Here is a 14,802-nt window from a genome sequence, read left to right on the forward strand (position 1 = left end):
AGCCAATCACGGCGCATGGCAACAGAAACTTCCACAAAATTCTTACTTCTGTTCCCAAGACGCAGCAATTTTCTCTCTCTCACTCCTGTGACAGTGACTCAAACGCCTAGCATGTGAAACAAAGCCTCGATCGTGGAAATAATGAAGAAGAATTACATCAGCATACCTTCCCACACAAAGAAAGAAGCCAGCAAAGAAAAATTACTTCTAAAATAAACTTATGCATTTAGAAATAAAAACAATAAACCCGTAGAATTACGTTCATAATAACTTCTAAAAGGAAAAACTTTACATCTAACCTGAAATATGATGAAAAATTTTATAACAAATTATTATTACTGGATTGCATGGCGAAGGCTGTAATCTGGGTTGTTACAAGGATATTGAGCCAAGCCCAAGAAGAATCCCCAGCTAGCTATAGTTCAACTTTAAGCTTGGTTCTCACAAAGATTCTATCCCAAAGAAGAGTGCAACCTATCACATTTTCCCTAAGCATTGTTATCACGGGCCGTATCTTGTTCAACAAGGGTTATAATAACATGTAAAAAAAAAAGTATAAAATCAAAAATCATTCAATATCTACATGACACTTAATAATATAAAAATATCTCAGTAAATATTCAATTAAATCTCTATCAATAATCAGTTTCATATTTATACTTACAACCCTATTAACAATTTCAGTTGCACTAATAGCATATAACTCCTTAAGGAAAATATTGCACTCGTATGATACACTTGCTGTATTTTATAAAAATCATCTATAGCAATACCAAGAATAAGGGGCTATTTTAAAGCACTGAAACTTTTAACAAAAAAAAAATTCTTTGTTCAACTTACCACTTTCCAACGTTCTTTGACCACATGGCCTGGCTGTAGAAGATCCTCACTTGTCATAGTAATGTTTCTGCATTAGTCTGCCAACACATCTCTTATACTTTTAAGAGTAATCTTCTTGGCTCCTGCACATGAACATCAAATATTACAAAACTTCTCAGAAAATTGTAACAGATACTTACAGTAATTTTATTTAATACAATTTTCAAAGTATGCTATGGACCATCAAAATAAACCTAACATTAAAACACTTTTTACTCAAAGTTTGATTGAGGAATCTCTAAACATGTTGATTATGATGTTCAATAAATTTGCCACTTATTTATTTTATCTGCAGTACTATATGATGAGTTTACTGTTACTTTGTATTAGTATTTAATTATTTCACATGTAATTAGAGAGTTGCAGCATTATTCAGATTTTAAAAAATCCTAAAATTAGTCTAAATTATTTTAAGACCACCCAAATTCAGACAATGTTTTCTTGAGTTGATTTCTTTTAGTCTGTGATTTATGTTATGAGTGTAAATTTAAATGATTTGCAACAATTATTGATCAAATAAAAAACATTTAGTTATCAATGACAATGAAATTTCCTTATGTCAGGTTACAAATAACTTACCATTAATATTTTATTTTCACTCTACAAACTCAAGGATCGATTAAAGCATTAAAAGATGATTGACAACAAGCACATGCAATTAACAGGATTATTTTATATAGTTCAGAAACAATTTTTGAGTACCATAGGGCCAGAAATATTAATATATTTGAACAAACATAGTGTTTTCCATATTATTAACTAAAGCTAATTTCTTACAAAGTTGTTACAAGGTAAACACAAAGCTATTATTTTACTGACTTGTATTTCTGACTCAGAGTTGTTTTCATGGCATAATGAACAAGGTTATAAAGTGAAAACAATAAACATGGATCGCAGAAGCTCAAACTTTACACATTTTTCTATATTTCAGCTGATTCCATAATAGACCACAGAAATTTTACGTATATAATGTTACGATCGCGCTTGGCTGCAGTGCTTGGTGTCGCCGCGCTCGTTCTGCCTTTCTGCGCCCCCTTCCACCCGCATCATCTCCCTGGTATCTCGTGTCGTACTATCTCGCGACATCCTGACCGTCGCAGCGCGCACCTGCCTCAGATTGAGTTACTTAAAGAGGACGCACTGCGGAATAAAAGGACTCAGACATGTTTATCGGCACGTTTTGTGGGAACCCGATGCTTGTTGCGTTTATCGGCGTTCTTTGAGCAGCCACCGCGTCCTTCAAGGACTCACGATGCGTTTCTGGGCATTTCGACGGCGAAGGTCGCGAGATATCTCGGAGACATGCCCGATTGTTCTGGACAGGAACCCAAGGGCTACATAGGGAGGTTGGGCCGACCTTCGAGTTCAGTTCAGTGGGGAGTTCTCCCGCGGCGGAGTTTCCGGGCGATAGTGCCGCGGGTGCGGCAGAGTGGCGAAGTCCTTGGACGAAGGTTCCAGGGCAGAGAGTCTTGAGTGAGTGAGTGGAGTCGGGAGTTCTCCCGCGGCGGAGTTTCCGGGCGATAGTGCCGCGGGTGCGGCAGAGTGGCGAAGTCCTTGGACGAAGGTTCCAGGGCAGGGAGTGAGTGAGTTCAGTGGAGTCGGGAGTTTCCGGGCGATAGAGTCACGGGCGCGGCGGAGTCCCGAGTGAAGTGGCGAGCGAGTCGTCATGTGGGATCTCGGCGAAGAGTGTGACGGCGGCGGCGGAGTGCGGCGACGGAGTCCCGCGGCGGAGACCCATGAGGGGTGCTGCAGCGAGAGTTGAACCGGAAGTGCGGCCCAGCGAGGTGTGTGGAACGAGTGACTGGGGAATTGACATTTCTTTACCTGTAATTAATTATCTGCCCATTTAGAAGATTATTTGTAAGTGACAAGTAGTGGTAATAAATAAAACTGTGTGTGTGATAAAAATCTTTAATTGGGCTATCCTTTACGAACCCCCGCGGTAAATTGTATCAATATTATAAATATGTATATATATGTATGGCAATGCAATGAGGATTCTTGGTAACTCCTTGTCTTGGCATCGCCAGAACCGAGTTAGATGAAATCAAATTAATTTAAATGTACAAATGTAGTAAGTTAATAAATTTTACAACAGTTACCAAATTAAATGTACAAACACCTTAGTAATATAATGTAGATATACTCGTACGTTTGTAAGATGAAGACACAAAACTGCTTAAGTATAAACTGTGAAGTAGTAATAAAATAGTATTGTACCTATTTGTTTTTGACAAGAATAAGTCTTTAAAATTGCTTCCATAGTGGGAGGCAATTCAAAGAATGAATGATAACAAAATACGTGAATAAAATTTGGTATTGCAGCTACATATCTACATCTCCATCCAAAATTTAATTACACCACTGGATAGCTAAAGGATCAAAGAATTTGTTATGCTAAGAGAGGACTGTGAAGCATCGCGCATGGTGGAGGGGGAAGCACCTCATTTTGAGGTCATTGACCGGTGAAGGGGAAGCACCTCATTTTGAGGTCATTTTGCTGCGTTTGGAGATTTCCATTAAGTATAATTTTTGACTCGGAGAAACTACGACGTTCGTTTAAGTTACAATCGTCAGTTCTCGCTTAAATCTATTAACGGCATACATAAAACATTAATGTAAAATAGTTACAGTGAATGTATATGGTGTTAAAATAACAAATATATAATCAAAAATATATGTCAGCCTATACACAACTTCTTAGTGTTAAAACATAATAACATACACAAAATAGTGTATTTGATATTTTGTATAGAAAATATTACCTGTTACGTACATGTATTCACGTACAACACACTGCCATTTTCATCACACAGACACACCCCATTTTTATTGTCTGTTATCATGAAAAAACTAGTAGTAAAAGTATTTTGATGAGCCCTTTTTTGTTAGTAAGGTCTAGGAACAACTCAAAAATGGTAATATATCACATTAAGAAAATTTATATCAAAAAAGAAGTAAAAACAGACATATTTTATTTTCTTAGGTCAGTGAAAATCTTGAACACTCACTACCTGTAGGGGTAGACGCAAATGTTACATATATACATCCAACAGTAATAATTAAAAAAGCACATTTATATTTCACATTATTGAGAATGAAAAAACTAAGTCAGGATGACAGAACCAAGATTGCATTTGCATCAGAACTGGTAATTCTGCTACTTGTGTGATCAAAATTCATACTTACAGGTCATATACGGAAAGAAAAAAAATTGGACATGTAACTAATTACATATTAATTTATTATACGGATGTTTTCAGAATGGAAAATATAGACTTTCAAAGAATGGATGTTCCACCACCTTGTAAACAACAATTCTCAACATGCTACCTATTTGAAAAGAGCAAACAACTGTCAAATGTTTTCTTAAGAGTATTCAAGCAACGTGAAAAGCTGTACAGAATAAAAAAAGTTTTTGACGTGACAACGTCTAATAAATCGATGAACGCTGGCTGCACGCACAAAAAATTGTTCCACTACGGATGTGTCCTGTTTACGCATGCGTGGCATCTCTCTGGTATGTTGTGGATGGTACAGAGAACTCGGCCGGCACGTGGCGGCGTACTGCTCAGGTTTCACCCCGCCATGCTGCAGGGATCGGCGGGTCGCGCCGGTTGGATCATGCCTGCGCATATCGCCACACACGGCTTGGGGCAGACGACAACATAGCGGGGTTCGAGGTTATTGTTGTGCACCGCGCCACGGGAGTATATTCGCAAGGAAATGGCGTTCTAACAAGTATGTATTATTTTAATTACTAGTGTAAATCAGTATATTTAAACAGTGTTGTATGAGTATTGTTTTAGCTGTGTAACTAAATATTTATTGCTGGTATGATACTTTTCACGCTTTAGTTTGACATTGGTAATTATTATCATGAGTTATTATTTGATCAACTAAATCACACACCGTATTATAGTTATGAGCCCACGAGCGTGTAAATATTTCGAGTCCAACAGAGAATATGCTAGTTAAAAGAAATTCAAACAAATATCGTGCGTGGAATATTATTAATTTATAACATCTGAAACCATTGTTTCCAATATGGCCTCGTGGCTGTGCGGTTAGCATCGCTGACTACCAATCGATAGGTTGACGGATCAAATCCCAGCAGCTGAATTTTTTTTTGTACTTGTAAAAATAAATACGGTGCGCACGACACTTCAAATGTAATAAATATATTTTAATTAATGAATGCAAATAAAAGTAAACTTATTAATTAAATTGTAGATTTCATTTCACTCCTTCTTTGTATCCATACAAAATAGTGATAATTTAATAAAAATTATTCAATTTTATTCATAAAAGTATGCAGAGGTAGATTTTATCATACAAAAGATAGAAAAATTTAAAAAAAATTTCTTCCTCAGAGAATATAATATATTTAATGCCTAAATGGTTTGGTTGCAAAAACCTATTACGGCTCAGTCTCAGGCCGAATATGATATTTCATTTTCTTTTGGATCAATCATTTCATCAATGTTTTGTTATGATGTCACGTTAAACTATCGTCCGTAAACCGACTTTACAGACAACCAATTTTTTTTTTGTTTGTTAGCATTAACCATCCTTAGTATACAATTTTCAAAAGAAATATTAATATACAGTACATTAAAAGAAGGATGATATTCAAAATAATCATGCAAAGAAATAAAGTAGCTTGGCTTCTGGGTTGTAGCCGTGTCCTTGGCGAATAATTCACCGACGTTTCAGTCGACATGGCGACTGCAATGTCGACCGAAACGTCGGTGAATTATTCGCCACGGACACGGCTACAACCCAGAAGCCAAGCTACTTCTGACAATGGCCGTTAAAGCCTGCAAACATTATTAACATGCAAAGAAATATTGCGAAAAACGGCTCTAATGCTGACAAAAGTTCCTGCTGATTAAAGGTATCAGTGACATTTCAAAAATAATTCATACACACTGAAGGCAGATAAATTTCTAGACAGAGAAGGGAAGGTCCACAAATATAGGAGCATAGAGATATTTTATGCATTGCAACATGTGCCAGGATTGACTGACTTTTTGAAGACTTTTGTGTCTGGCTGTTGGGGATACGTGCCCACCTCCTTCCTTCATTGATGGAGTTAGTCAAGTTGTCTGCTAGTCATTGTGTGGTCGTGGTACCGAAAGGTTGCGGTTGAGCAATGGCTCCACAAATAAATATAATAAAGCAGTTAAAGTGAATTTCATGGCTATGGTCTGGGCGATGCCGACTGGAAACATTGTTTTGTCATTTTATAAAAGAATTTGAGTACCACAGTCATCAGCAAAATACCATGAAGCAAACGTGATTTATTTCATTGTACTGAGGACGAATTCCTTTGATTATTCAGTGCATGGTGAGACCTCTGGACTAATATCAGTAATAAATAACTTCTGTTATCATCGGACATTTTGTTAACATTTAGAAGTAAATTATTTTATTAGTGACGAACGTATAATGGTGTTAGTGAGACAATGTAATAGTGTCTTGGTTTTAAGATGAATGCTATTATGCTTTGTGAATTTTCAGTCTGGAAGAATAAAAACAGTTAAAATCAGTATATATTTTCGAGAGACTTTAATTCAAAAATTATCAACAGTAACATTTAATGGAACTTTAAACAGTAATTTTGCCACCCAGCAAATTTCTTGAAGTTTCTACAAGTATGAAACAGTTGGACCATTGAGCTAGCCAGAGGTCAGGATTGTTGCAGTATGATGTTATTTTAAGTTGTGTATAGGGCAATTGTGTGAACTGGGGGGAAGAAATTAATTTGACATATTTTTCGAACTTCTAAAAAATGAATTATTACGTATTTATAATTATTAAAATAATTGTGCATTAATTGTTATGTATTTATTAGGTTATACAATACATTATAATGTGCAATATTTTTAATGTTACAGATATCTCTAAATATTGCTCATTTGTCTAAGTTTATTGTATAAGTTGGTTTGTAATGTACATTGATCTTTTTCATTAGCAAGTGTTCATTCAGTACATTCAAGATAGTAGCAGACATTATGGTTTGTGAAAGTTCCTGATATGCAGTGGTTTGTGTACTAATTATTTAGCACAACAGTTATTGTGTGAATTAGGTTATTTTGAATGTTAGTTCTGATATTTCATCTAATTAGTGATGCTACACATTTAATGAGGAATACTTTTTTACAGTATCTTATGTTGTCAGCTAGGGAACTGCACTTCTTGGTGATCATAACCAATAAGAATTTATTTGGTAAGGTAACAAAAATATGTAAAATCGTTATAGAATTAAAATCCCACAAAAATGTGTTCAATTTTCTTACCAAGATGTTAAGATTTCGCACATCTTGGTAATAATTACTAAGTAAAAGATTTGTTATGTGAGGTCAGCCACCTTTAAAATGCTGTAAAAGTTGTTCAAACAATATTTGTGAACATTCTTGACGTTGGGGGAAATTGTGTAATTAAGTTTTTAATGTTTCGTATAACTCAATTTCGCTGCACTTCACCACCCTGCATACTACTGCGTATTTCAGAATCCAGTAGGAATTTTATTTGAGGCTGATTTGTGGGGAAAATGAAGGAACATAAATAGTAGTCAAAAATACAATTTTTGAATTTTTCATGGAAAAGCTGCAAATATACACATTAACCAAGGCAAAAATTATCTACCAGTATTAAAATTTACGAACATGTAATGATGATTAATATCAATGCATACACCCAGTCAAGCAAGTTGAGTTGGGGAAAGTGCAAAAGAGCGCTGCAAGATGGGTGGCGAGTATGTAGGAATGGTGATGAGGTGAAGGAGACTCTCACAGGCCAGCTGTGATCTTGCAGAGCTTGGGTGGAGCCTCTTGCAGGGTAGAAAGCAGATGTAAAACTAAGGAGGTTGTTCGGTTGATCAGGGGATGAGGGAGGATGGGGCGAGCTGGGAAACAGGCTGCAGGGAAAGGAGACACCGTGGGCTGATGCTTCAAAGTATTGTGGCGGAGGGCAATAAGACAAGTCTCTCACACTCGTGGTGAGGTCTGGGACAGAGTGGAATGAGCTTGAGGGGAACATGCTGCAGGGTAGAAAGCAGATGTAAAACTAAGGAGGTTGTTCGGTTGATCAGGGGGTGAGGGAGGATGGGGCGAGCTGGGAAACAGGCTGCAGGGAAACGAGACACTGTGGGCTGATGCTTCAAAGTATTGTGGCGGAGGGCAATAAGACAAGTCTCTCACACTCGTGGTGAGGTCTGGGGCGGAGTGGAATGAACTTGAAGGGAACATGGTAGATGCAAAAGAGGTGCATGAGTTTAATAGCGGAGTAAAAGAAGTCTAAATCTAGTAGAACCTCCTTGCCATCATACTGACTATATGAATCCAGTCCAACTGACAATTTGATAAAATATTTCTTTTTTTACGTAAAACAGAAAAAACAAATTTTCACAAACTTTCAAGAGCACATGGTGGTGTAACTAGCTAAAAATATCATGAATATGCTCCAATTAACAATGTATAATCACATTAAGCAGGAACAAACACCAAAATATGTGTCAAGGTCATGCTAAAATTGCAATAAGAATTATGCACATAAATTTAAATTTTTACATCTAAATGAAACTTGCTAAATTAAAACATCATAGTAATTCATGTAACCAATGATATTCATCATTGCGGGAAATTTAATTTTTCTATTCACTTACCCTAAGACCTGTCCCAAACCCAGTACATTGTAAAACATAATGGATACTCTATTGAGTACACAGCATCTTCCTAATTTATTTATTTATTTTTTTTTTTTTAAATGCTAGAGCCAAGATTGAGATTGCTTACAAAGAAATAATTTTGGTTATAACATGAATGTTTGTATAATACTCAATTCAACAAACATAAACACAATCAAATTAGCGAACACAAACACTCTGACCTTTTCAGAATGTAAAATGGCGAGGTGATAATTGTATTATTTAACTACCTGAGGCAAAATGATTTTCCAGTAGCATGATTGGTAATTCTGAAGGAGAGCCACTTTTCTGAAGGAAAAATAAATTACGTGTGTTTCAATCCTTCTCTACGTGGACCTTGTGATACTTCAAGTAGTTTACCAGTAGTCTCCATTTTAACTAGTATTTAGGTTAAGTTTATATATTAAAAATCTGTGATATCGTGAGAATGGTAGGTTGGGTTATGTTAGTTACATTTTAAATAATTTAAAAGGTAATTACTCCATATCACGTATCCAAGTTTATACCTAAATCCTGATGACATCATACATTGATCCAGTGGTACATGATGCTTGCTGTTTTAATTTAGAAAGTCGAAAGATCCAGGTCACAACAAAAATACTATCATAATACAAACAAATTATGTCAGGTCTCGTGGAATTTTTTTCTTCTTTTGTAAACATTTAGCGATAATAATTAATTGTTTTACCACAAGTTCTTGTTATGTCCACTAATTAAAACAGCAAACTTCACGTACCATAGGCTCAATGTATATAGGATCATGCCATTAGGATGCAGGGATAAACTTAGATAAATGATAGGGAACTTTTAATTTTTAAAATATAGTAGACGGTTGATTAGGTGAAGTTAACAACATTAAAGAAAACTGTAAATTATTTTAATGGTTACTTAGGAATTACTTTATTCAAATGTAGTTATCATAACCAATTGTCATCCTAATGTAGCTAACCCAACATAACCAAACATTTACATTATTTTAAAATACACCAATCCCTCACTTAGCATGACTAACGCATTACTAAAAATGTTCGTGTTATCCAAAATCTAGTATTCTGAAGCATTTGTCTCCATAAATAGCAAGGCTAATTTATTTAATGTGTTCCATAATGTGTAGGGAAATATTCTTTACATAATATAAATGTGTAGAATAATATTAAACGATAAATATGTTACATCATTTATCTTTATAAACCTACCATGGAAATCTTTGTTTGACAAATAAGACACCGTGTAACGGGAGATAGGTGGTTATGTATGTACTATCGTCAGTTGGTGGGTTGGCTTGCCCACCCGGAAGTGACCTTCAACTCACATCTGTACCTTTCCACTAACTTTCCAAACAATCCTTTACTGGCTGTGAAAGTAATATTACTGTCCATATATTTACATCCTGTCAGGCCCGAGATATTTTTTTTTTACGTCGCACCATTCATGCAGCAACCTTTTCCATGGGAATCATCTGTTCATTTCTGTTCCGGTATCTAATGTCAAATATATTCTCGCTAGTACAACCAACAGCGTCAGACATATACAAACATTTGATTGAGTCCTTATTTTGTACAATTATAGGCACAGTTGAATTGCATAAAACTGAAGTGTGACCAACATACGTGTAGCCTTCATGACATTCTGCACGCCGTAGTACTTCTAGTTTTGTCTCAAATACTTGAACATAATGCATTACGCTCTCACTTGGCAAGCCATGATTCCAATATAATTCCAACTGCAAGTATTTGTGCACTTACAGTAACCGGCAGATGAATGGCAGACGTTGCTTTGTGTTTGTGCATGCGAGTCCCCTGCCACTGGCTAGACTGAAGTTCATCACAGCCCGGTCTGTGGCCAGGCTACAATGGTACAGCCCAGCAGCATACACGCGGGTATAAAAACATTTCGTCCTTTACACTCTATAACCACAACTGAACTTGCCATAGCTGATGTTTGTACAACAGTCGATAGTGTAGTCAGATCTGCGCGCGCATCAATTCCCCCCTCGTATAGGTAACTGTATACCATGGTACATCTGTTGTTTACAGAGTTGAAGCAAACTTCGTGGTGTCATGACTGACTTTTTTTTTGCCTATGGCGATTTCATGCTAACTGAAATTTAGACGTGTTATTCAAGATTGGGGCAGTAAAATTAACATGGGGCTAAATGAATACGTGCAATTTGAAGACATGCTAAGTGAGGGATTGGTGAAATTTAATGTCGCTAACCTTACCTAACAATTTTAAAGTTTTTGACGTGACGTCTAATAAATCGATGAACGCCGGCTGCACGCACGGAAAAAGTGTCCCATTATGCACATTATCCCATTACACTGTGTCCCGTTATGCTCATTGTACACTTGCGCCGCATCTATCTCTCTTCCACTCGATTGGAACAATCATTGATTTGACTTTTTCGAGGCACATTAAACTTGAAACACTCCCATTCGTTTCCTACTTTTCCTATCATCGTCCTATCCTTAAAAGAATAACACAGATTGGAAGAAGTTAAATAGCAAACATGTATAAAAGTTAAAGTTAAAATAATCTCTTTGTTAAAGTAATAAACATATTTGAATTAATGAGTGCAAATAAAAGTAAATTTATCAAATAAATTGTAGATTTCATTTCACTCCTTCTTTGTATCCATACAAAATAGTGATAATTCAATAAAAATGATTCAATTTTATTCATAAAAGTATGCAATCATTTCATCAATGTTTTGTTATAAAGTTGTCACTTTTGTCCGTAAACCGACTTTACAGACAACTAATTTTTTAATGTATCCAACCTAACCCAAATGATCATTCTTACTATTTCACATGATTTGTAACATAGTTAACTTAATCACTACTTCAAATGGTAAATTACTTTAAGTATCACTATGCTCTTTAAGGAAATGATTCAAAAACATGTTACAAATATTAAAAAAAATATTTTAGAATATTTTTTTTTTTTTAAATAAAAGTGGCTCTCCAAAATTATTGCATTTTCACAGAAGGATGCGAGTTTTTCCATGTTGAATATGAAGTATAATAAGTGTGCTATACTCTCTGGTGTTGCAAACAACTATGCCAACTGTGGGAAAGAGGATAATATTAAGTAGGGTTGGGTGGGGTGAATGTGATACAGTGTAAAACTTGGGGTGAAAGTGATACATAAAAAAAAATTTGAAGAAAATACATTTGCTTGCATCTTCTTTATACGTCCCCATTCCATAATGAATGTTATAAACTTTTAGCTACATTTTATAGGAAATGAAAAAGTCTCAAGCAAGAAATAATTCGACCAAAATAATTTTCATGTCTAGGTCCAGCAACTTTTGTTATATCTTTGTGTGCATTGAAGATAGCTTCAAAATTATAGTTTTAAATGGTGCAGGAAAGAATCCTCTATGTTTTAATGCTTAGAAAGATAGTCTGACATTTATATCTTAGTTACTATTGTTGCCTAAATTTTTGGGGTGAATATGATACAGAACATGGGGTTAATGTGATACACAGCATAGGGTGAATGTGATACCATAATTTTAGGTAGTTTTATAAAAAAGTGCTTAATATTTCTATTTTCCACTGCTGAATTTGAAAGGTACGTTGTCATTAAAACCTTGTTTTTTTTTTTTACCTTAAAGCTATTTCTGTATGTTGGTAAACCTGAACATAAACAAATTGTTGTACTTCAATTTGTACAACTTATTGTTCTATGTAGGCCCTATGTTTATGTTTTAGAGTAATATGAATAATTTAACATAACATGTAGAACTGTGTATTTTTAAGCATTCCATATTTTAGTTTGTAGTAAGCTGCTTTTATTCCTTTGCTATTCTTGTATTTATTATAAATAGAGAGAAAATCCTTATTAGGACCACAGTATTTCTTCAATTTGTTGTTGACTGAGAAGATTGTTCAATAATTGGACAGTACGTGGATAAATGATCAAAATTGTATGAAGAATTTGTTTTACTAGTCACTAGTCGCATTTATGTACTGTGACAAAATGTATGATTCTGTAACATGACTTCATATTTTATGTCAGAACTTGAGGACCACTAAACTGATTGTCATGAAATTTTTTGTGGGTGATACGCATGTATTTGACCTGTCTCACACGCACCCCACCACACTTATAGCGTTGCTAGGAAGTAGGATATAATGATGTATCTCATTCACCCCACCTGTGTATCATATTTCCCCCAATCGCAGGGTGAATATGATACACTAAATTTATTTTTTTATCAAACTAACTAATTAAACTAAATTTTTATTGAAATAGGGTTAGGTTTCTAAAGCCCTAAGAAATGTGCGTAATTTTTCTCAGTGTTGTGGTGCTCTTAGTTAAAATAATATTCAAAAAGTTTGGTTTTTGTATCATATCCACCCCACCTGACCCTATGTGTTAACATATTATTTCTCATTTAGATGATTATAAATACAATGAATGAAGTGCAGTAAAATAGGATGATTGACATGTGGTAGTTATATTTTAATTTATTTTATATGGTATTTCCTTATCCTAAAATCAAGTACCATATCTAGAAGCAAACTTCTGAAAATTTAGAACTGTTCTGTTACCTTAGTGTATGTCATTCAAAATGTGACCAGTTTTAAGTGATCGCAAAGATGAGTTATTTTAGGTTTTTTTTTTAATCTTTTCTTTTACATTATAAACTTCTGGTGATTCTTGTATTATTTTTCCAAGGTTAGGTTTTATAATTATTATTGATTCTTGCAAAGTGTGAAGTCAGTTAGGTTACATCAGCTACATTACTAAAATGTATTTAAAATGTGTTACGTTGTATGTTTTGCCCGGCTAAGCACACAGAGATCTTACTTGTGTAATTTCCTGTTTAAGTTCCTGTTTAATGGCATCTAATTTTTGTTCCATTATATGCCTGAATTCAGTCTGATCCTGTAACATGTTATAATTAGTGTAGTTGAACTAACCTAACCAGCCATTTACAGGATTTTACAGTGTTTCTAATGTAACTAACCTAACCAACACTTCACACAATTTTACAGTACTTAGCCTATAATTGTAGCTAACCTAACCAATATTTAGTGCTGTAAACTATTAGCAAACAAATTGAAATATTCCAATACCCTTCTGCAGAATAACAAAAAAGTCAGGAAATTAAAAATTGAGTTTAGAATTTTTTTCTTATGAGCCCCTCTCCTTAGCAATAACCAATTAAATTATATATAAAGCCTATTTAGTGATCGTTTCTAATTAGATGATAACAGCTTGCTTATTAAAGTTGTATACATCAATTTTTGAAGTTACAAATTATTTACAGGGTTCCTATTGTGATTGTTGTACGGCCTGTTTACAATACATATCCCAAAATCTTCCACTAGCATACTAAACCAATAATGTTTCAGTTTTGAAGTGCTATTTTTGCAAAAAAAAACAACCAGCTAATTGTAATTTGAAACTCTTCTTCAGAACTGTAACATCACGTGATTAGAACGAACAACGTTTAGGCAACGAGGACATGTTTATCCAGCGACTATTTAGACAATTCACAAGACACTACAACGGCGAAAACAGGTGACATGTCAGGAAAATAATTCTCTAAAAAACTGCATTCATAATTTGAAAATTTATCTAAAATATAACAGCATAATGTACAAAACTCAATAAACCTGCTAAAAAAATAACTTTCATTAAAAACCAAGAAAGGCCAAATACAGAAAACCAGTATAGCCGGTTAGACACTTACAGAATGTTTTCATTTATGTCGTCTGCTACAAAAGGTCGGTGCACATGAGGCCACGCCATGGTAACATATTAGGCTGAACAGAAATAACTTTTTTTAGAACATAATTCTGTACCAAAAGAGGTACACATTTAGAAAAACTATTTCATTTCAATTCATTTTAAGCTTTCTTACCGTCGTAAAAACGAAAGGTCGATATAACAACTATCATGGGCGATAGCAGATATACAACCATGTTGGAAAACATTATCGTGAGCTAGAAATTTATGTGTTGGCCTAACATGTAAAATTTCAATAACTTTTAAATTTAAAAAAAATAATAATATTTAAATTAAAATAAGTATTTAATGACATAAATTTAACACTTCATAACGGTTAGTAAAGTCCCATAAAGACCGAAAAAGTTTTCTACCAAACAAAAGCTGCAAAAATATTTAGATAAAATCACAAAATTCACTTTTAATTAGTTTATCTATTCTACTTAAGGCTCTTACAGTGCTCTCATAAT

At 34.6% G+C, this 14,802-nt stretch overlaps 1 protein-coding gene across 3 annotated transcripts in view; it reads right to left on the reverse strand.

Moving 5' to 3' along the window:
- LOC134529418 (tau-tubulin kinase homolog Asator) overlaps window positions 1-14,549 on the reverse strand; it is a 219,619-nt gene extending 205,070 nt beyond the window's left edge. Inside the window, exons 1-3 of one of the 3 annotated variants that reach the window (XM_063363469.1) lie at window positions 14,469-14,549; window positions 14,298-14,370; window positions 841-962 (exon numbers count right to left, since the gene is read on the reverse strand). In XM_063363469.1, the coding sequence (XP_063219539.1) occupies window positions 841-897 (57 nt within the window). In that variant the 5' untranslated portion in view covers window positions 898-962; window positions 14,298-14,370; window positions 14,469-14,549. Of the gene's footprint in view, window positions 1-840; window positions 963-4,344; window positions 4,367-14,297; window positions 14,371-14,468 lie in introns of those variants that run through there. The other 2 variants (XM_063363468.1, XM_063363470.1) reach the window with 2 other exon arrangements.
- Between the last annotated feature and the right edge of the window lie 253 nt (window positions 14,550-14,802).

This window comes from Bacillus rossius, chromosome 2, assembly GCF_032445375.1.
Source record: "Bacillus rossius redtenbacheri isolate Brsri chromosome 2, Brsri_v3, whole genome shotgun sequence".
NCBI lineage: Eukaryota > Metazoa > Arthropoda > Insecta > Phasmatodea > Bacillidae > Bacillus > Bacillus rossius.